General features: G+C 39.3%; 1 protein-coding gene across 7 annotated transcripts in view; it reads right to left on the bottom strand.

Moving 5' to 3' along the window:
• The window catches only part of EXOC1 (exocyst complex component 1), a 60,150-nt gene extending 50,963 nt beyond the window's left edge, over positions 1-9,187 (bottom strand). For all 7 annotated transcript variants that reach the window (XM_059384222.1, XM_059384232.1, XM_059384235.1 and 4 more), the window contains exons 1-2: positions 9,040-9,187; positions 5,575-5,708 (exon numbers count right to left, since the gene is read on the bottom strand). In XM_059384222.1, the coding sequence (XP_059240205.1) occupies positions 5,575-5,698 (124 nt within the window). In that variant the 5' untranslated portion in view covers positions 5,699-5,708; positions 9,040-9,187. The remainder of the gene's footprint in view (positions 1-5,574; positions 5,709-9,039) is intronic.
• Between the last annotated feature and the right edge of the window lie 13,878 nt (positions 9,188-23,065).

Raw genomic sequence — 23,065 nt, 5'->3', positions numbered from 1 at the left:
TCAGAAATATTCTTATTCTTCACTCATTCATCCACTCATTGCAAATACAGCTGTCAGGTGCCTGTACACGGTACTAGAACAGGAGTGGTACTTCCCAATACATGCCACGACTGAGGAATGCACAGAGCATCAAAGGGAACATCTAAATCAGACAAAAGGGTCAGAGGCAGATTCCTTGAGAAGCAAAGCTTCAGACCAGTTTTGAAAGAACAGTATGAGCCCTAAAGAATGACTGACCTAAGTGAAGCCAATGGGCTTGAAAGAGCCTAACACCATTTCAGAACAGTGCTAAGTGGTTCAATATGGACTGTTTACACAATAAAGTGGATGGAAATGAAGTTACAAAAAAAGGTGAAAATTCAGATCACCAAGGGTCTTCATCTGAGGTTGTGGAGTGCTCTTAGAGGACTTTAATCAGGGAAATGAACTGCTCTAATTTGTTTCTAAAAACTACTGTCAGCAAATGGATGGATAGGAGTGAATGCCAGTACATCTAAAAATTTACATGAAGTGGTTGAATCTCTAAGAAATGTAACTTACCAAAACTGACTTAAGAACAGAAAGTACAGAAAATCTTTTGTATTAAAGACACTGCATTAGTAAGAGAAAAATCTCTTTCCCCAAAACCTAGTCCAACACAGGTTTACTGGTATCTTTTGCCAAGTTTTCCAAGGAAACATTCCAAACATACATAACTATTGCACTGTACAGAAAACAAGGGAACACTCCCAACTTACTTTATTGCTTTGGATGTAAGGACAAAGACAGTGTATAAAAGAAAATTGCAGGACCGTGTCATTAATGAACATGGGTGAAAAATCTTACAACTACAAATATACAAATAACTACAAACAAATTCTGCACTGGCAAACTTAATCCAAGAGCATATACAAAAGGTATTATTTCATTTCAACAATTCTGAGATGTACACTTTTTCCCACAGTTTAATATTTCTGAAATCAGAGTATGTTTTAATAACTGATGTGATATCACAGCACTTTTTAAATGGTACATAAAATATGATATAATTGATGGTATCTGGTACATCATGACTGAGTTATGTCATTCTAAGAATTCGATTTATCATTTGAAAAACCAAATACAATTACTCACCACACTAATAAATTAAAGAAGTATATGATAATCTCAAAGATTTGAAAGAGCATTTGATAAAATTGAACATCCTTTCAATGATAAAAACCCCAAAAGAAAAAAAAGTCAAGAACAGAAGGGAGCTTCCTTTATACTGTAAAAACCCCAATAGCAATTATACTAAAAGGTAAAGCCATTCCTTTTGAGATCAACACTGCATTGATGGTCCTAACCAGCACACTAAAGCAACAGAAATAAATAAAAAATATAAAGACTACTGGGGCGCCTGGGTGGCTTAGTGGGTTAAAGCTTCTGCCTTCAGCTCAGGTCATGATCCCAGGATCCTGGGATTGAGCCCCACATTGGGCTCTCTGCTCAGCAGGTCCCCCCCTCTCTCTGCCTGCCTCTCTGCCTACTTGTGATCTCTCCCTGTCAAATACATAAATAAAATCTTTTTAAAAAAATATAAAGACTATAAAGGAAGGAAGACAATATCACTACTCTGTCTGTGGGCAAATAATCAGAATTAATAAGAAAGTCTAGCAAGATTAATGCAGAAATCCATATAAAAAAACAACTGTATTTCCAGATTCTAATAAATGATTTTTTAAATATATTAATGTTCAATAAATTAAAAGCTTCTGCTCTGCAAAAGACAACATCAAGAGAATTAGAAGACAAGCGAGACTGTAAGAAAATATTTGCCAAAGACACATCTAATGAAGAAATGTTATCCAAAATATACAAAGGACTCTTTATTTTTTATTTTTTTTTAAAGATTTATTTGAGAGAGAGCACCTGCACACATGGTAGGGGAGGGGAAGAGGAAGAGGAAGAGAGAGTCTTCAGCAGACTCAATGCTGAGTGCAGAGCTGACATGGGCTCCATCTCACAACCCTAAGATTGCAACCTGAGCTAAAACTGAGTTGGACGGTTAATGGACTGTACCACCCAGATGCCCCTATACGTAGGACTCTTAAAACTCAACAATAAGAAAACAAAAAAACCTGATTAAAAAATGGCCAAAGACCTTAAAAGATTTTTCCCCAAAGAAGGGATATGGAAAACAAGTCAGCATATGAACAAATACTCAACACCATGTTTTATCAAGGCAATGAAAATTAAAACGAGATGCCCCTATACACCTATTAGTACAGCGAAATTCCAGAACATGACAACATCAAAACACTGGCAAAAATGTGGAGCAACAAGAACTCTCAAACATTGCTGGCTACAAAATGATACAGCCATTTTGGTAGAAAGTTTGGTGATTTCTTACCAAACTAAAGATACTCTCACCATATGATCCAGCATTCGCAGTCCTTGGTATTTACCCAAAGGAGCTGAAAACTATATATGTCCATGCAAAAATCCACACATGGGTGGTTATAGCAGCTTTATTCATAACTGTCCAACTGACAGTTGAGATATCCTTCCATTGGTGAGTGGATAAACTGTGGTACACCCAGGCATGGAATATTATTCAATGCTAAAAAGAAATGAGCTATCAAGCCATAAAAAGGCATGCAGGAAATGTAAATGTATACTACTAAGTGAAAGAAGCCACACAGAGCAGGCTACATATTGTATGATTTCAACGATATGATATCCTGGAAAAGGCAAAACCATGCAAACAGTAAGAACAGTGGTTGAAAGGGTAGGGGTTGTGGGAGAGATGAAAAGGCAGAACACACGGGATTTTTAGGGCAGTGAAAATACTCTGTATGACACTACAATGGTAGATATATTTCATCATACATTTGTCCAAACCCATACAATGAACACCACCAACAGTAAACCCTAAGATAAACTATAGGCTTTGGATGATTACAACATGTCAGTGTAAGTTCATTCTTGCTAACTGTTGTCATTGTTGCCAGTGGTACTGATAAAGGGGGAGGCTACACATATGTAGGGTAGGGGATATTTGTGCACTTCCTTCCTCAATTTTGTTGTAAACCTAAAACTGCTCTAAGAAATTAAGGTCTTGGATGCCTGGGTGGCTCAGTTGGGTTAAGTGTCTGCCTTTGGCTCAGGTCATGATCCCAGGGTCCTGGGATTGAGTCCCACCTCGGGCTCCTTGCTCAGCTGGGAGCCTGCTTCTCCCTCTGCCTGCTCTGCCTGCTGCTCCCCCTGGTTGTGTGCACGCTCTCTCTCTCTCTCAACAAATAAATAAATAAACAAATCTTAAAAAGTAATTAAAGTCTTAAAGACATATTAGTGCTAATAACTTTTTATGATAGTATCAAAAAATCTAGGAATAAAACAATGTGCAAAATTATTGAAAGCCTTTAAAACTGTAAAACCTATTTTTAAATTTTTATTTTATTTTATTTTTAAAGTATTTTGTTTCTAAAGATTTTCTTTACTTATTTGACAGACAGAGATCACAAATAGGCAGATAGGCAGGCAGAGAGAGAGGAGGAAGCAGGCTCCCCGCTGAGCAGAGAGCCCTAATTGGGGCTCAATCATGACCTGAGCCGAAGGCAGAGGCTTTAACCCAATGAGCCACCTAGGCACTCCAAAACTGTAAAACTTACTGAAAGGCATTAAAGACGACCAAGGTAAATGGAGAACTATACCATGTCCATGGACAAGAAGACTCAATATCATGAAAATACAAGTCCTCTTTGAACTAAAAACATATTTAAAACAATTCCAATTAAAATCCAAAGAAAATCTGCCAGTTGCCAAGTGGATTCTAAAATTTAAGTAGAAGAATGAAGAATCAAAACAAGACATAATAAAAACCAGATACAGGAGAGAACCAAGAAATGGGCACACTCATATTCATCACTACAAACATGGAAACAGGTAAATTAAATATCAGAATGTGAATGGCAAAATTATAAAACTTTAAGAACACAGTATAGAAGAATACTTTTGCTACTCTAGGGAAGTTTATCTTTTTTTTTTTTTTTTTTTAAATTTGGCTCCACACCCAGCATGGAGCCCAATGTGGGGCTTGAACTCATGACCCTGAGGTCAAGACCTGAGCTGAGATCAAGAGTCAAATGCTCAGCCAACCAAGAGGTGCCCTTCTAGGGCACATATCCTAAATAAGATAAAAAGGTGGAAGCCATAAAGGACCAGACTGATTAATAAGATCTCATTAGAATTAGGAATTTCATTAAAAAGTATCAAAAACCTAATACACAAGCCACATACTGGGATACATATAACCAACACAGGATTAGTAAATATATAGAACTTGTACAAATCAGTAAAAGGACAACCAACACAATAGAGAAATGAGCAGAAGGCTTTAAGGCAAATTTCTAAGACAAGGACAATAAAGTCATGAAATTTCATCATTAATAGGGCGATGAAATTTAAAACCACAATGAGTACCATTTTACATACTATTTCCACCAGATTGGAATCAATTAAGCCTGTCAAAACCACGTGTCAAAACCAACTTTTCACTAGGATGTAGAGAAAGAACTCTAAACACACACTGCTTGTGGACTTGAAAACCAGTCTAATTACTTTTGAAAATAGTTTGGTATTAGAGTAATGTTGAACACTTACATGCCTATGACCCAGCAATTTTACATTTAGTATCAACCCTAGAAAATTCTTGCCTGTATACATGAGGGCACATGGACAAACACGTTCACAGAAGTGCTGTCTGAACAGTAAAACCTGAAAACAAATCTAATGTTCTTCATTAGTGGGATGCGTAAGTAAACTGCTACTCTCACAGGGTAGAACACTCCATAGGAGTGAAAATGAAAGAATTATTGCTATATGAAGAAACAGAAATTAAACTCATGAATATGAACATAACGTTGAGCGGAGAAAGTCAGAAAAGGATACATGCACTATGATTCAATTCATGTAAATTTCAAAGACAGGCAAAACTAAACAATATGTTATTTGAGACTATAAACAAATATAGTAAAATGGTAAAGAAAAGCAAGGAAAGATTGAACCCAAATTCAGGATACTAGTTACCTCTTAATGAGTGAGGGAAGAGAATGGGATTAGGGAAGGGCACACAGGACACTTCAAAGGTAATGGTAATATTCTATTTACACTGGGTGGTAAGCACATGAGTGTTCCCTGTATGATTAGTCTTTGCATCTTATATATATGATATAGATTCTGTTGTATCTACTCAATATTTAATTAAAGACAATTTTAAAAATGAATTTGTTGGCCCAACAGTTTTTCCAATTATAGAGACAATGAGAATATATATATTTTTAAAGATTTGATTTTATTTTGTCAGAGGGAGAGCACAAGCAGGGGGAGTGACAGGCAGAGGGAGAAGCAGGCTCCCTGCTGAGCATGGAGCCCAATGCAGGACTCGATCCCAGAACCTTCGGATCAGACCTGAGCTGAAGGCAGATGCTTAACCGACTGAGCCATCCAGACATCCTGAGACAATGAGAATATTAAAAACAAGGGGGAAAGTCCCCTGGGTAATAAAACAATAAAAGAATGCCAAACAAGAGCTTTTTCTTACTAAATACCCACCTGTGGCACACAAAAAGCAGTTCTTTTTCTTTTTTCCTGCTTTGCAGACATTGACAATACTCAGCAGGCGTTCATCATTTGGTGTAAAAATGTCTCTTTGTAACGCATGCTTAATTGCTGTCATTTTTAATCAGCTGAAAAAAATTAAGAGTATTGATATTAAGCTCATTCTCCAAATCATTCTATCTCATATTGTTCCATTTATGATTTTAAAAATTATTTATGGCTAGGATGATTTCACACATCAACATACCAACATCATAAAAATAAAAAGTCATTATGATTGGAAAAGAAATGAGAGAACCAGCATTATCAAATTTTATAATCTTTGGAGTACTACCCAAATATGATAAAAAAAAATTTCCTATATTAGGAGCTCTTACAGCTCAACAATAAAAAATAATTAAAAACTGAGCAAAGGATCTGATTAGACATTTCTTTAAAGAAAATATACAAATGGCCAATAAGCACATGAAAAGATGCTCATGCAAACCAAAACCAAATGTGCTAACTACCACTTCACACCCCCTAGAATGGCTAAAATAAAAAGACAAGTGTTGGTAAAGATGTGGAGAAAAAGAACTTTTTCATAATTGTTGGTGATTGTAAAATGTAAAATGGTGCAGCCACTTTGGAAAAACTGTCTGGCAGTTCCTCAAAAGGTTAAATATGAAATTACCATATGACCCACCAATTCCATTCCTAGGTATATACTCAAGCGAACTGAAAATATATGTCCACACAAAAACTTGTACATGAATGTTCCTAGCAGCCTTACTCCCAATAAAAAAGTAGAAACAACTCAGATATCCCCTAATTAATGAACTGATACAACAAAATGAAGTATATCTACACAGTGGAATATTATTTGGCCATAAAAAGGGAACGAAGTACTGATATATGCTATAATATTGATGAAACTTGAAAACCTTATGCTAAGTGAAAGAAGCCAGTTAAAAGACCACATATTTTATGATTCTGCTTACATGAAATGTCCAGACCAGACAAATCCATAAAGACAAAATGATCTGTTGTTGCCAGGGTTAAGGAGTAAGAAGGACTGGTAATGGGTATGGGGTTTCTTTTGGGGTGATGAAAATGTCCTTGCATTAGACAGTAGTAATGGTTATATAACTTTGTAAATACAATAAAGACTACTGAATTATATACTTGAGAGGGTCCATTTTATAGCATATGAATTATATCTCAATAAAGCTATTATAAAGAAAAAGGTTTCCACACACTCCTTTTTCTCACTAAATTCAATGCCTTTTTTCAAATATCAACTTAGGTTAAATATGTTTAAAAATCTCTTTTCAACTTTATTTTTAAATATATATATTTATGTGTATATACATATTACTATTTTCCAATGCAAATGTGTGCTATTTCATACATGTGAACTTGCTTAGGAAATTAACTCTGGATAATGGCCACTTTTTTTCTCCATCTCTGTGCTTGGTTCATGCAATTTCCTTTTCCTGGAATTCTCCCACTCCCGCTCCCCGACCCCAGGAAGTTCCAACTCATTCTTCAAGATCCCACTAAAATATCAACTATTCTGTGAGGTAGTGACACGCATACAAAGAATAATCATTTTATACTTCTCAAACATTTCACCTCTACTCTGCTAACATAACACAAACCCTGTTTTCTAGTTAGTTGTATTCTTTCTCCCATTAAAAATAGCTCTTTGTAGGAAAGGGCTATATCTTCTTCATCTTCATATTCCTGGAACTTGGCAAAGACATAGCAGGCATTTCAAAATTAAGCAAAAATGATAGCACCAAATGACATGACAACAATAGTTTCCCTGATTTCCCTTTTCCAACTCTCACATCTGTAAGCGAATGTCTTGAGTTCAAAATCTGTCATATTTTATTCTCCTTTGTCAACAAGAAATCTACTGCCCCGTTCTGCTGATTTCCCCTCGTCTACATACAGTTTACCCTTCCTTTCATTGCTACCACACTAACCCAGGCTCCCATCAACTATATCCATTTAACACTTCAGTATCTGGTTATCTCTCTGCAAGTTTCCACAATCCCCAAACCCTGTATAAACAAATAATATTAAAACATAGCTTTCACCACAACAAGCCCCTGCTCAACATTTTCCCAAGTTTCCCAAATACAGATCTGCCGGTCCAAGCCCTCTACTCAGCGCAGTCTTTGCATCTTTGCTTAGTGCTTTTCCATGCAGGGAATATCATCCATCCAAACCCTAATTACACTTCATGATTTATGTGAATGGATTCAATAATGACTTTAATCCAAACTGATCTCTCCTCTCAATTGCTAGGGCACTTTCTGTATTTACTAAATAATCAAGCACTTGCTGTCCAATGGATTCATGAGACCATAAGCTTGTAGATCTCAAGAATGCTCTTGAAAGAAGAAAGAGAGAGGAGAAGGTGCTCCGGCATAGTTCCGTGTTCTTGCTTTGCAGGTACTCAGCAAATGCCTCTTGAGGTAACCTGAACTGAATAGTAAAAACTGGTCAAATGAGTGACAGTGGCCAACCTTCACCACACAGTCCCTCTTTAGTCAAAAGCAACAATGAGTGCATGGGACATGTAAAGCAAGAGGGGACTGATTATACCTCATAAAGGAGTTAGGCATAAGGGAAAGCACTATGCCACCCTTTTTCATTCAACAAATACGGATGCCTACTAAGTGCCAAGCACTGTTTGACGTTAGAGGTGGATATGACAGCCATGTTCAGGAAGACAAGAACATCGTGCCCCAGTGGCATTTACATCCTAAGGGTCGAGTCTTTATAGAGTACTTTTGTGTAAGTCAGTGAATCCATCACTAGAGATCCTGGAATAAAACTATTTTCCCAGTTTAAGAATCCATGCCTGACCACGTTCCAGAAATAGTGAGCTACTGTTCTCTGTACTGGTTCCTGTTTCCTCAAAATCAGCTGGGCCATTCCACTGCGCGACAAAGAGCTTGCCAATCTGAGTGTCCGCGTGGGTCGGGCCCTGTGTGCTATCAAGGCAACCGAGCAAGTGAAGCATTGTCATCCAGAAGAGAAAACTGGGCACAGAGACCGGAGAATGCGCTTCAGAGATCTAGAAGAAAATGTGGATTTGGACAAAGAAGAAGGCAAGAAGGCACTGTCACGTCCTTTTCTCCTGGTCCGCGCCAAAGAGCGAATAATCAGGGCCATTTTGCACAAATGAAACCTGGTTCTTATGGGTGGAACAGGGAAGGGAGGTGTGGGAATTGTTTTCCCAGCCCCCAGGACAACGAGGAGTTGGCGGATGCTCCTAGCGGACTCTGCGCCTCACTCAGACACAGGGGCAAAGGATGGGAGGCCAGACCGCGGAGAGACAGGTCCGCGACCCTGGACGCGGAGCCAGCAGCGGGACTGAAGCGCCGCCTCAGACCCGGGCACCCCCTGTCTGCCAATCTGTCCACCGCCGCCGGAACTACCGGGCAGCCACGGCCCAAGGCTTACCGCAACGCCCGACCGAGCCCGGCCCGTGCCAAGGCGGGTCCTCCAAGAGAGAGACCGGACAGGGCCGCAACGGCCACCGCTACTAGCCTGAACCCGTCACCTGAGCCGTTCCGCCACCACTTCCCATTTCCGGACACGTGACAAACCCCACGCCGGAAGTCGGCCCCGTAGAAAAGGAAGGAGAGGCAGTGATGGGCGTGGCAAAGCGGTCCCGGTCCCGCTGGAGGGGCGTGTCAAAGACAGGCAAGGGCGGGGACTCTGTCGCCTGGAGACAGCCTAGGCTCCCCGGAATTTGGTGTTGCGTGCTATTACTTTCTTTAGAAGAGTTATTTATTCAGGTATTTCTCGCAATTTCATTTAGGAAGCTATCCGATTAACTGTTTTCTTTTTTTGTATATGTAAAGGTCTGTTAACCCGAGGTCCTTGCTACTTACAACATGGGGAGTTTAAATGACTTAAATCAGAATTTCTGAGGGGGAGGACTCAGACTTCAGTACCCTCAGTATCTTCCGAGGAGATCCTAAAATGCAGCTACAGTCGAGAACAATTGATGTAGTGACCTTGACAGTCTAAGTGTGGTTCACAGACCAGCAGCTTGGGCGTCAGCTGAAGTTTTTTTAGATACTGCGGACTCTCTGGCTCGCTTCAGATCTATTGAATCCGAATCTGCGTCTCAACAAAATGAGCCCTATGCACATTTAAGTTTGAGAAGCACAGATGATGCCGAGGTTGCTGTTGCAGGCAGATAATTCATATTCCATATTCCTGACCCTGGTTTTATGCCAGGCACCTTAACCAAGGTGCAGAGGTGATTCAGACGTGAATCCTAATGCTGACAAGTTCATAGGTTGGAAGGTGCAAATACATATAAAAGAAGATACAAAATAAGGGACCAAAGAGATGTGCAGGTGAGATAAGTGTGCTGGGAATTCAAAGGTGTAACTTCTTTGGTCCTGCTCAACACAGTCCTTTGCAGGCATTCTGCAGGGATCCGTTTATGTGTGCATTCAGTTTATTTGAACAAACAGTGCCATCTCTATACCAGGCATTGTGTCAGGAGCTGGAGATACAAAGGCAGGGATTCCATTCAAAAAGAGGGCACGCTCTGATTGGGGAAACAGAATGAAACACATGGATAAATTATAGTTTGGTGAGGTAAACACAAAAGAGACTACCATGGGACTGTAAAAGAAGAAGGGACTAATTCTCTCAGGTGTGGAGTCACTGAGAAAGAGAAAGATAACTGTGTAAAGCGTCTTTCAGTGTTAATCTGAATATATAATTTGTTGGAAAAATTCAGAATTAATAAGGACCTATTTGCTGCTGAGATTAATATGCTCTAGTTAATACCACTTAGAATGATTTTCAATTTCATTAAATGATTTTCCTTTTAAAAGCAGGATCTGTATCTAGCCCTATCTTTAAAAGGACCCATTTGGCCCTTCGTGCTCAGTCCTAGAACTCTTACCGTGGACCCTATTTAGGTGACAATTGCATGTGCTCTTTTGTCCTATTATGCTTTTTTTTTTTTTAAACAATTGTATGTTTGTCGCTCTCTTCAAAGCTGGAAAGTGAATTGCATTTCAAAAGTCTGGACTTCTTCCTTAAAATCCAGATTTGGGTACAGACCACCTCCCTAACATCTCCACTTGCATGTCTTTTTAGACATCCCAACCTAATGGGTCCAAATTAAATTATTATTTCCCCTCTCCCCTCTTGGCTTTCCCCAAAAAAGAGGCTGAAACAAAGACCTGTGTACAGAAGTTTGTTAGGGCTTTGACCCCGGAGAGCAAGAGTAAGAGAAGGGAGAGGGAAAGTAAAAGAAGGAAGAGGGAGAGGCAATATAATGATGTGTTATTGAATTGGTTATCACCACATTTAAATGTTTTCTTGATCTCTTAAGACCTTCTCAGAAATTTCATGAGATAAGTCTCAAAACTGCCCACTGAAGGCAAGAGTAGAGACCGAAGTGACCAAGAAATAGTAAGAGTTTCAAGTTCACTGAATTCCATGCTGTGTATTCTGGTGGAAATATCCCTCCACCCAACCCCTGGAGAACTAATCATTATTATCTAGCAAAACCTAAATTGGAGAGTTAGGAAACATAAATCTATAAGTGAGTCACTGATAAGATGGGCCAATCCTTCTTCAATTCTTTTGTTTCTGGAGCCATGTCTTTGAGTGTCCAGGGATACTCTTTTTTTTTTTTTTTTTTAAATTTATTTAACAGACAGAGATCACAAGTAGGCAGAGAGGCAGGCAGAGAGAGAGAGGGGGAATTAGGCTCTCTGCTTAGCAGAGAACCTGATGTGGGGCTCGATCCCAGGACCCCAAGACCATGACCTGAGCTGAAGGCAGAGGCTTAACCCACTGAGCCACCCAGGCGCCCCCAAGGATACTCTTTATTGGTTGGTTTTGAGCCTTAAGCACATCTTTTATGACAACACCATGACTCCCAGCAGCTATGTTAACTGGGTTTGTAGCAAGACATTTTACTACTTTTATAAGACTGGCTGCTACTGAGCGATGAGGGATATTGCAGTATCAGTGGATTCCATGGTGATGTGTATATTGTCACCGTGCAGTTGGTTTGGTTTTTAGCTGTGAAATGGTTTCCTTGGTTGAGATAATGTTGAGCACAAATATTATAATTCTGGTGGTCATACACTTTGGCAGAGTCACTGCAGGCAAGAGAGAAAAACCTAGACATCTGTGAAGATTTTTCTTTCAGGCCACTTGTCTCTCTCTCCAAAGCAAATAACGAAGAATAATCCTTCACGTTCTGCCAGCTGGGAAGATTCCCCTTCACTTCTGTTCTCTAGATCCTTCCCTGCGTGGAGCTATAGAGCAACAGCAGTCCAGTCCTGTCTACCTACCAACTTAATATGCCAATTCATCTGTGAACCAGGTTTAAATTTTTTATTCTGTGTTAGGTGGACATAGGGGCATCCTAAAAGGACGTAGGAGTGAGTTGATGAACAGATGTCACTGCTGTAGAAGTAAGTGTCAGGAGTCGGATTCACTCAGTCATGTAGTTTTTACTTGTGTCTGCTGGATCTGCTCAGGCTCAATTCTATACCATTTCCATACTTCATTCATTCCTGCTATACCCATGTGCTTATGGATGGGTGATGGTTCTGATCCTATGCAGGTCATGACAAATAGCTCTAGTTTTTCCTGGGACTAGTTCTCTGTCTCAGAGACCATAACCTTGTAGAACATGAGGAACCTGTACTGCAACTCTCTTACTGGAGGCTTTCCAGAAATGTCGAAGTGTGTTTTTTTAAAAATCTATCATAGATCCCTCTTGCACCATGAGGTCTGCTCAAACGAATGACCTGAGCATTAAGTAACTTGCACTACAGCCCTTGTGAGAACATATCTAAGCGATGGGCACTTAGTTTCACAAGTTCATTCCAACATCCTTACTTCTGAGAAATACATTCTAGTGGTGGTTCTTTAGTCTCACGTGATAAATTCATTCTTTTTTTAAAAATTTAATTTATTTATTTGCTTATTTGAGAGAGAGAGAGAGAGAACAAACAAATGGAGGAGCAGAGGGAGAAGGAGAAATAGGCTTACTGCTGGGCAGGGAGCCCGACATGGGGTTCAATCACAGGACCCTGTGATCATGATCTGAGCCAAAGTTAGAGGCTTACTGATTGAGCCACCCAGGCACCTCAATAAATTCTTTCTAACATTTCTTTTTCTCTGTTTTCTGATTCCTTTCTCAAATACTCATTCAGAATTGTTCTAATAACATGGGGCTGATAAGTTTATTAGGGGATGAAATGGGTCATTACTTATAAAAAAAAAAAAAGAATTGTTCTAACATCTCATTTAGCACAGGCCATCATCATATCCAGCTTTAAGGAGACATCAAGGTTTTATATTAGAACTGACTCCAGACGACTTCGTGGAACATTAAATCCAGAATCACAGGCAAATGGCCCCCTGATATAAATTCTCCGCTGTACAGCATTATAACCAAATCCCTCTGGTTTAACACTCTAAATAGTCACTCTCACCAATATTCCCCTGGTTCACATTGGTATGTTGTAGCAGTCTTGCAATTCCTTATGAGTTAGTCTAGTTCAGTAGTTCTATACCAGGCGTGATTTTGATGCCTACGGGACATTTAGTATGGTCTGGAGACATTTTTGATTGTCATTATTAGAGGGGTTCTACTAGAATCTAGTAGTGAGATGCCAGGGATGCTATAAATAACGTACAATACCAGGACAGCCCTCCACAACAAGGAATTATCTAGCTCAAATGTCATAAGGGCTGAGATTGAGAAATCCTGGTCTGTTACCCTTACAGCAGGAATTGCCATCGCCCCCATAGGCTGTGCTGAGATCTGACTGTGGTTACAGGCTTGAGGTAATGAAGGTAATGGGGGTGGATATTGAGGGAAACAAGATTATATTAGGAAGCCCTTGCCTCAGATATATTCTCTGCAGAATTTCTGGACAAGGAGAGGCTGCTTTATCAGGAGCAAAGAGATTGTTGGCACAGAGGATAACAAAAAATCTGAGGGCTTAGGAGTATAAGGCATGCCCACAAAAATGTCCCCATGCTGGACCTCAAGGTCCCATTATTTTTCCATTAGGACCCAGGCTTTGACATGGGTGATGTTTCAAAAGCTGTGCATTCAGACCTCTTCATAATTCTGCCACACGTATGATTATTTGTTGTAGCTGATTTTTAGCACAGTTTGCTCTGTGGCTACATGGTCCTAGAGGACTTAATGGTTTTCACAGTGTGCCATGATCGGCTGAACACAGCCTGTCATTTTCTTTCGTTAAGCTCTCCAAAGCAGTTAACAGACATCAGCCCATCTTAGAATTGCTATTACTGCCATAATGCTGAAGTACTGTATGTACTGCTTAACCCAATGCTACATCTTCTGTCTGTCCCTCCTTCCAATCTACCTGAGCTGAGAGTCTTGGTAATTGTGAAGTTACTCTATGCCGGCGGCTATCACCCCTTAGGATTTACCACCAACCGCTTACCACCAGCAGGGGTCCTTATTGTCTTGTGATCCATGTTATAGGCTCAGCCCCCAAAATCTGCACCTGAAGGTTTCCTGTCTAGAGCCAGTTTTAGAGCCCAGGATTCCGAGCCCAAGATGAAGGGTTATATGCTTGTAGTTTATTTGAGAATATGAGTTCAGGAAACAGGATGAGGGCACAGAGGAAATAAAATAGAGGAGGAAAAACCAATACAAGGGTACATTATTGAGGTGGCCTAAGCTATGGCCTACTTTGATTGATCTTATGGTGCCTTCTGAGAAGCCTTATGGAATGTCTTTCAGAATTCTTCACTGGAATGAAGGAGAAAGAGGAAAGCATTTATCCATTCCTTCTTGTCTACCTGTGATTGGTCAAGATTGCTTCTCATGCTTCTGGTTGCACATGGGTGTGGAGGGTTGTTTTCTGCAAGCATCCCATGCTATGAGCAGGAAGTGAGAGAGACAAGGTGCTGTTCTGTTGCTCTTAAGAGAAGCTGGTCGATACCTGCGCAGAACTGTTCACTGCCCAATGCTTAGAATAGGAGGTGAAGATGGAAGGATTTAAAATGATGCATGACTTGGAGGTGGATACTTACAGGATGCCTCTGCTGAAGAATCTACAAAAAAAATAAAGAAAATGATGTGTGAAAGGCTTCTAAACACAGCTTCTCCCTCAGCTTTCTCTATCTGGGCTACCGGTATCTCTCTTCTCTCTCTCTCTCCTACATTCCACATCCAATATTTCAAGAAATCTTATTGCTTCTACCTTCCAAGTAAATCCAGAATCTGACCACTTTTCACTATCTTTATGGCTATTCTTTCCCTGATTATTGCCAGTATCACGTCTCTCCTGAATTACTGCTGTCCAAACTACCTCGTACAGCCCCCTGTGCTCTGCTTTTCTATCCTTGTCTCCTGACAGTCCCTTCTTAACACAGTCTCCTGAGTGATCCTTTTAAAAACATGAGTCAGATTATGTTACCCTTTGTTCAGAATCATCCAGTGGCTCCAGAGTAAAAACTGAAGGTCACACAATGACCCACAAGCCTCTACACAATCTGATCCTCTGTGCACCTGCCAGGACTGCATCTTCCACTATCCCACTTGATCACTCTAGTCTAGTTCCTCAGACCTCCTTGTTGTTCCACAAAAAGTCCGGGCAAACTGGACCTTGGTCTTGCCTTTTCCTCTGCTTCGAGTGATTTTCCATTAAATATCTGCATGACTCACTACAACATCCTTTTCAAGTCTTTGCTCAAATGTCACCTCAGTGATGGCTTCCACAATATCCCTATTTAAATTAGTGTCCCAGGGGTGTCTGGCTGGCTCAGTCCGTAGAATGACTGACTCTTAATCTTGGGGCTGTGAGTTCAAGCCCCACACTAGGTGTAGAGATTACTTAAGAAAAAACAAAATAAAATAAAATAGTGTCCCAACCTAGCATTCTTTATCTTCTGTCTTCGCTTTGTTTTCCTCTTCATGGTTCTTTTTACATCCTGGAATACTATGACATTACACCCTGTCATATATGGTATTTGTCTACTTGCTCTTTCTCTTTCTCTAGAATGAAGCTTTATGAGGCAAGGACTTTTGTCCATTTTGTTCAGTTGTATTCCCAGTTCCGAGAACTCATACCAATGCGCTTATTAAGTTCTATATACTATTGTAAGCACTTTACATGTATTAACTAATTTAATCTTCACTACAATACTGTGAGGTAAGAATCTTTATGATCCTCACTTTGAAGACTAGAAAATGGAGGCACAGATTAATTACTTAGCCCCAGGACACATAATAAACACATAGTAGTATTTTAATGAATATCTCTTTACGTTACTATCAACACTGGGTCATGCAGAACTAGGTTTAAGTCAGGTCTTTATTGGTTCAGTGACCACAGGGAAAGTTACTTAACTAACTTTACCGACCCTCAAGTTTCTCATCTGGAAGTTCAAAATAATAATCCCCAACTTTTGGGACTCTCATGCAATTTGCTGAGATATTGCTGGTAAAGCACTTGGGATAGTGCTTGACACATAGTAAGCAGTCAAAACCTGATAGCTGCTATGACATGCTGGTTGATGTAGAAGACTAGATCGGGTAGATTGAGGTTCTTGAAAAATGAGCGATAGTCACTCAGGCTCTGAGATCCTGCTTCCTTTTCTTAGACAGAAGGCCACATGTATGAACATAGATCACATAGGAGGTAATCTCATGTTTGGATAGCATGAAATAACTTTTTCATTGTTAGAAAGCTCTGAGGGATCAGGCTTTCTGCTCGTTGGGGAGCCTGCTTCCTCCTCTCTCTCTCTCTCTCTCTCTCTCTGCCTGCCTTTCTGCCTACTTGTGATCTTTGTCTGTCAAATAAATAAATAAAATTTTTAAAAAAGGAAAAAAAAAAGAAAGCTCTGAGGGAGAAGTTTCTTCCAAGCAGCCAGGAGGGGTGAATATTGATTGTGATCTTTGTCTGTCAAATAAATAAATAAAATCTTAAAAAAAAAAAAAGCTCTGAGGGAGAAGCTTCTTCCAAGCAGCCAATACGGGTGAATATTGATGATGATAGCATTAGCAAGATTACTGAAGTTAATTGCTTCCTCAGAGAAATCTCTCTTGATACCTTGCTCCAAAAAAGCAGAGGTGGGAAGCTTTTGGATTCTTAATGATCTTGGAGCACTCAGAATAACTCTTTTCCTCATTTCCCACCTCTTGGAGGCAGAGGGGGAAGCCCTTTTCCTCTGTTTGAAACCCTGAGGGAGGAACAGCGGAAGTGTCCTTCTCCAGGGCTCTGCTCGATGATATACCCATGGAGAGCACAACTGACTCTGTGGACTTTCTTTAGTGAGAAACCCCAGGGCTCACAGAAATGGACTTTCACATAGCCCACTAACACTGCAGTCCAACTGTCCCCTAGTTGACATCTGATTGATTTTAATTGCATACAAGGCCAAGAGGCCTTTATATGTTTAAATAAATCATATAAGTTTATATAGTTTCATTTTTTCCTTATTCCTAACTTTGGGGACTTTGATTATGTCAGTTATTTGGATTTCTCTCTTTTCTTTCTCTTAGCATTGTTTTTTCACAATTCAATTAGGCACATTTCTGACTAAGGAAGGAAGAACAACTTCTCAGAGATGTCAGATCATTAGTATGAATACAAAGAAAACCAAGTAGTATTTTTTGGAACAATGAAAATCGCAGTGCTCCACTTCCCACACTCTTTCTTTATAAGTGGCTTTGGAAGTGTCAGGATGACAGAACAGTGTCTACTCTTACAACTATAATAATTGGTGTTTGTTTTAGGCTTTATTAGAAACAGATGTAAATATCTCATGATAATACTTTTCATTTCTTTGCAGCTTTAGTGAAGGAAGTCAGGGAGCCATTAAATGAGAGTGATAATTCTCTGTGCCACTATTAATTAAGTAAATATAAAAAATGAATATTTGCTATGTAACAGATTCACATTTGAACAACACAGAAAGTAATACAATAAAATATACAGATTCAAGGAAGGCAAAGTTTGGCTTGCAGAATCACATTGTGTCTCATGCTTTGTTAATGCAGCTGCCTTATTCAATGTACCTATTGTGGGGTGATATTACAATAAAAGACATGGTGCTAAGTTCCCTGCACACACTCAGAGGGATTCTTTCAGAAGTGCAGAGATCAGCTCTCAACTAATTCTGAATCTCTTCTGGGAACTGGCCACCATGGACAAAAATATACACATTTTGGCTTGAAGTTGAAGTTAATTATTCTCAGCATGACTTTGTTAATATACTTGGGTTAAGCACAGGACATAGAATTTTTCTTCTCTCTGCACTTGGGGAACTCAGGAACAACACCACTGGCAAACCTACACCTGCACCTTAGAGGTAAAGGAAGCTAAGATGACTGTAAATGAATACACGGGTTTGACCACATTAATTTTTGCTAAAAGTCAGATTTCATGTTGAATATTCCAACTGCTTCAGACTTATAACCCTCCTTAATTCCAAGACATTATTAAATTGTTAGTCATTTTATGCATTAAACTCAATGGCAATATATTTTCACATATACTAAGTAATGTGTTTAAACAACAGTCAATAAGTAACTTTCTAGTAAGTAGCGCTTACACTGTACAAAGGTAAGACTGCTGTTACTGTCATTACTTAGTGGCAAGGAGTATAGATAATTTATTTTTTCCTTTAATGAAGTCTCTTGAAGATCAAGGACTTCCTAAGAGAGGCATGAAATGAGTTTCCAAGACTGATTTTCCCTTAGAAATGTATATAAAATCTGGTACTTCTGCAGTAAACTTATTACCTACTTTTTCACAGCATCTTCAGTCTTTCAGGCAGAATATTTAAAATTGGTAGTGAGCAGAGAAAGGATAGTCAAACCATGAAAATAGGAAAGCACAATGGTTATGAGAAATTCAGTAAAAGTGGCCTCCAGGAGGCTGTCCAACCTAGAATGGTTATATAAGAAGAATGTACAAAAACTTGGTATGAGGACTAACCATCCATGAAACGTGAGCTCACCTGGACTACATTTCCATCAGCATGGTTGAAATCAAAGACTTGTTTCTGAAATCTATGGATGCTTACAAAATTTATTTTCTCTTTTCTTGACAGTAAAACAAATGGAGCTTGTTAATATCTGCATTGGTGGAGAATTGCAAGTATTTTTACTTGACTTAATATTCTGATCAGTGTTAATTATCAGGACAGTTTACGGTTTTTATTTTATCTGGATGTTTGCTTAAGGGCAGGAAAATTTTTGAAAGCACAGTGGATTACTCACTTCCTTAACATTTTCAGTGTTTTCTTTCTTTCCCAATATTTAAACGTTGTGGTAAAAATATACATAACATAAAATTTACCATCTTTACTATTTTAAGTGTACAGTTCAGAGGTATTAAGTACATTCATACTGTTATGTAACAAGCACCCCATCCATTTCCATAACTTTTCATCTTGTAAAACTGAAACTCTGTGCCCATTAAACAATAGCTCCCTATCACCCTCTCCCCCAAGTCCCTGGCAATCGTCATTCTTTTTCTTCTTCTTTTTTTAAAGATTTTATTTATTTATTTGAGACAGAGCACAGAGGGAGAATGAAATGGAGAAACAGACTCCCTGCTGAGCTCTCTAGCCTGACACGGGGCTTGATCCCACCACCCTAGGATTATGACCTTAGCCGAAAGCAGACACTTAGCAGACTGAGCCACTCAGGTGTCCCAACCATCACTATTCTTACTGATGTCTTCTTTTAATGAGATTTTTTTTAAACAGAAAATTAGATGATTAAAAAAATTACATTAGATTAAAAATTGTATCTCTTTAAGTACCCTACGTATAATATCTGGGAAGTAATTATGTTAATGAATAATTTCCTGGCTTAGACTTTCTCAAGAAGGGAAAAGTGGTTGCTTTTATGTCATGAATAAGCTACTCTCAGAGGATGTGGAAACAAGTGGCTGAAATGTCCATTAGTTCTCTTCTGTCAGGACTTGGCTTCACTTACTTGAGAACTGAAAGTTTCCAAGTTTCTCCTACAACCAGCCTTCAGGGGCAACACATTAATGGACTTACAGGATCATAGACTTATTTGCTACTTAAGGATTTAAAAAAATGTTTATCATTTGCAAGTGGGAAGTATGACAGCAATCAATCAAATAAATGCCTTTACAATTTAGGTCTCTGTATTATAAAAAATAAATCTGGTTTTCCAAATAAAACTTCACTTTTATATTTATAGAACATTGGTGGGGACAGGCACTGTATTATGTGCCCCGAGGAACCCACAGACGAACAGCTTTTATCATGCCTTCAAGGACTTTAGAATGAAAACTGATGACCATTGGGCATATCCACCCTGTGAGCCTATCACTTCCTCACCCATGCAATGCCTTGATCTGAACTTAATTAAAGTAAATGTAGTTTACCTTACTTTATTTAATTTAAAGTAAAAAATTAAATATCTTTATAAAGACTGTTTATTTATTTATTTATCTGAGAGAGGAGAGTGAGAGAGAGAGAGAGGGCATGAGAAGTGCAAGGGTCAGAGGGAGAAGCTGACTCCCCGCCGAGCAAGGAGCCCAATGCAGGACTTGATCCTGGGACTCCAGGATCATGATCTGAGCTCAAGGCAGTCACCTAACCAACTGTGCCACCCAGGTGTCCCAAAAAATTAAATTTTAATTAATAGTGTATGGGGCACCTGGGTGGCTCAATTGGTTAAGAGTCTGACTCTTGATTTTGGCTCAGGTCATGATCTCTGGGTCATAGGATCGAGCCCTGTGTTGGACTCTACAATGAGCATGGAGCTTGCTGGAGAGTTTCTCGATGCTTCTTTGCATTGAGAGACTCTCCAGCAAGCTTCATGTTACCTTACTCTCTGCTTTTGTACACTCTGTCTCTCAAAAAAAAAAATTAGGTAGTATATTATTGTACAACTGAATAATTCCCCCTGCGAGAGATTTCCAGAGTCTAGGCAGGCAGAATGCATACTGTGCTACTACCATTCGTCCTTCCTATATCCATCTAGGAGAGGAAAAAAAGCCAGAATGGCTTAGGCTTCTGAGAGAAGAAGGTGAGCAAGAGAAGCAACATGAGGAGTTTGTTAGATTGTGGTATTGGTCTCTACTACTCCCCTGGATTCCTATTATACATTTATATTCCTGGTGACGTTGTGGTGAGTGAAGTATACTTCCCCATTTGACTTTGGACTTGATCTGGTGACTTGCTTTGACCAGTAGTTTGCTAGTGGAGATTATATGAGCAGAACTTTGAAATCTGCTTGTACAACTGGACTTGCCCTTTAAAAAAAAAATTCAAGATTTTCTTGTCTTTGACCATAAGAAGCAAAATCTTGGGGTGTCATTGGTCCAAGGAGGAAGAGAGATGTGGAGCAAACCTGAACTCATCTGAAGCTTGGAGGCCACCTTGGCCCAATTCAGACAGGCCTAAACCCCAGCACTTGCCCCCCCACTGCTGCAGAACTCATCTGGGTGACCCGAAATTCCCCTTTAGACGTGGTGCTCTTGTATAGTGTGCAACATGAATGCCTGTACGGGTGACCCTGCTGGTCTTGGGAACTAGGTTCTGGGAGTTTCAAACTGCTTACAGTGGTGAGAATAAAGAGGAGTACAAGAAAACATATTTAAGAACAGAGTATAGAGAAATAGGACATTTTGGTTTGCAGAGGAATTCAACTAAAAACAAGTTGGAAAAAAGAACACGGAAAAGGCAAAGGGAAGAGAGAAGAAACACAAAATTATGTTTATTTGATGAGGTTTTCAATAAGTACTTAAAGGGTCAGACTTCCTTTATAAGGATTGCATGTCAAGAAAATAAATACATATATCTTGAGTGCCTCCTGTGTATATTCTAAAAGTGAATAAGATACTATCTTTATTCTCTCTATAAAGACATCACTCCAACGTAGGAAGTGGTCACTTTTGTTAACCACAGTCTGAACTCTTTACCTGAGAAGAAAACACGTGAGCTATATGGATCGGTTTTTATTAGTTGGAAAGGGCAACGTAAGACTTGGCACGGGATATATGAGATTTTTCTAGCATATCATCATTTGAACTGCCTGCTTTGATTAAAAGATGTACTCACGATTGTACTCAACTAGAGGGCATTTCCATTTTCAAAGCAACTAGATAACAAAGTAACTGTGGTTTCAGGGAGTGAGACACCACTAAGTTTTCCACATTTTGATGCTGTTTGTACATCATGGCCTTGTTCATCTTTTAGCTGCTTCATAGAAATCAACTCATATAGGGCTTTAAAAATTTTATTTTGGAAAAAAAATTTAGCCTTCCTGAGCAAATGCAAAGATAGCACAGGGAGCTCCATACTTCCTGTCTGGCTTCGCCCAATGCTGCTATCTCACACACCATCACACAATTATAAGAACTAAGAAATTAACCTTAGGACAGTATCACTAACTAAATTATAGATCTTATTCAGATTTTTCCAGTTTTTCCACCAATATCCCTTTCCTGTTCCAGGATAAATTCTAAGATCCTATAATGTGTTGAGTTATCATATCCCCTTAACCTCCTCCATCTGTTTGTGAGTGTTAATATGGGTTGAATTTGTGTGAAATCATTTGTTGGAGCCCTAAATCCCAGCACCTCAAAATATGACTTTATTTAGGGATAGGGTCTTTTTAGAAGTAATGAAGTTAAAACAAGGCCATTAGGATGGGGCTTAATCCTATATGACTATTGTCCTCATAAAGAGAGGAAATGTGAACCCAGATGTGTACAGAGGGAAGATGATATGGAGACAGGAGAAGGTGATTCAGAACAGATCCTTCCCTCGCAGCTCTCAGAAGGAATCCATTTTGCTGACACCTTGACTTCTAACTTCTATCTTGACCTCCGGAACTGTGGAACAATAAATTTCTGTTGCTTCTCCTAGTTTGTGGTTCTTGGTTATGGCAACCCTAGAAAATACACTCAGTCTTTCCTTATCTTTTGGGACCTTGACACTTTTGAAGAGTGTTACCTTGTAAACGGTCTCTCAATTTGGATTTCTCTGATGTTTCCACATGGTTGGAATAAAGTTATGGAAGTGATGCGCCTTTCTCCTGCATCATGTCAGAGGGCATACGACATTGATACATCCCATTACTGCCGATGATGCTGATCTTGAATCCCCTGGTTAAGGGGGTGTATATCAGGTATCTGCCAATGTCAAGTTACTATTTTTTCCCATTTTTAGTCAACAAATATTTTAAGGGAAACACTCAGAGGCTATGAAAGCAACCCATTTCTCCTTACACTTTCACTCACTAATTCAAGCATTCATCTCTTGATCTTGCTTGTAACGATTATTACTCTGCGGAGTTTTACTGGTGATTTTCTATTTCTCTCATTTTTCTACATTAACTAGTTCCATTGTTTCCTTCTGCTTTTATTATTTGGAATTATAGTGCAAGGAAGAGTTGTCCTTGCTCCCCTCACTCATTCATGTCTATCAGTATGTGCTCATCTTTACCTTCTTC

The sequence above is a fragment of the Mustela nigripes genome, chromosome 1 (genome assembly GCF_022355385.1).
Source record: "Mustela nigripes isolate SB6536 chromosome 1, MUSNIG.SB6536, whole genome shotgun sequence".
Classification (NCBI taxonomy): Eukaryota; Metazoa; Chordata; class Mammalia; order Carnivora; family Mustelidae; genus Mustela; species Mustela nigripes.
This window is presented reverse-complemented; position numbering and strand designations above follow the sequence as displayed.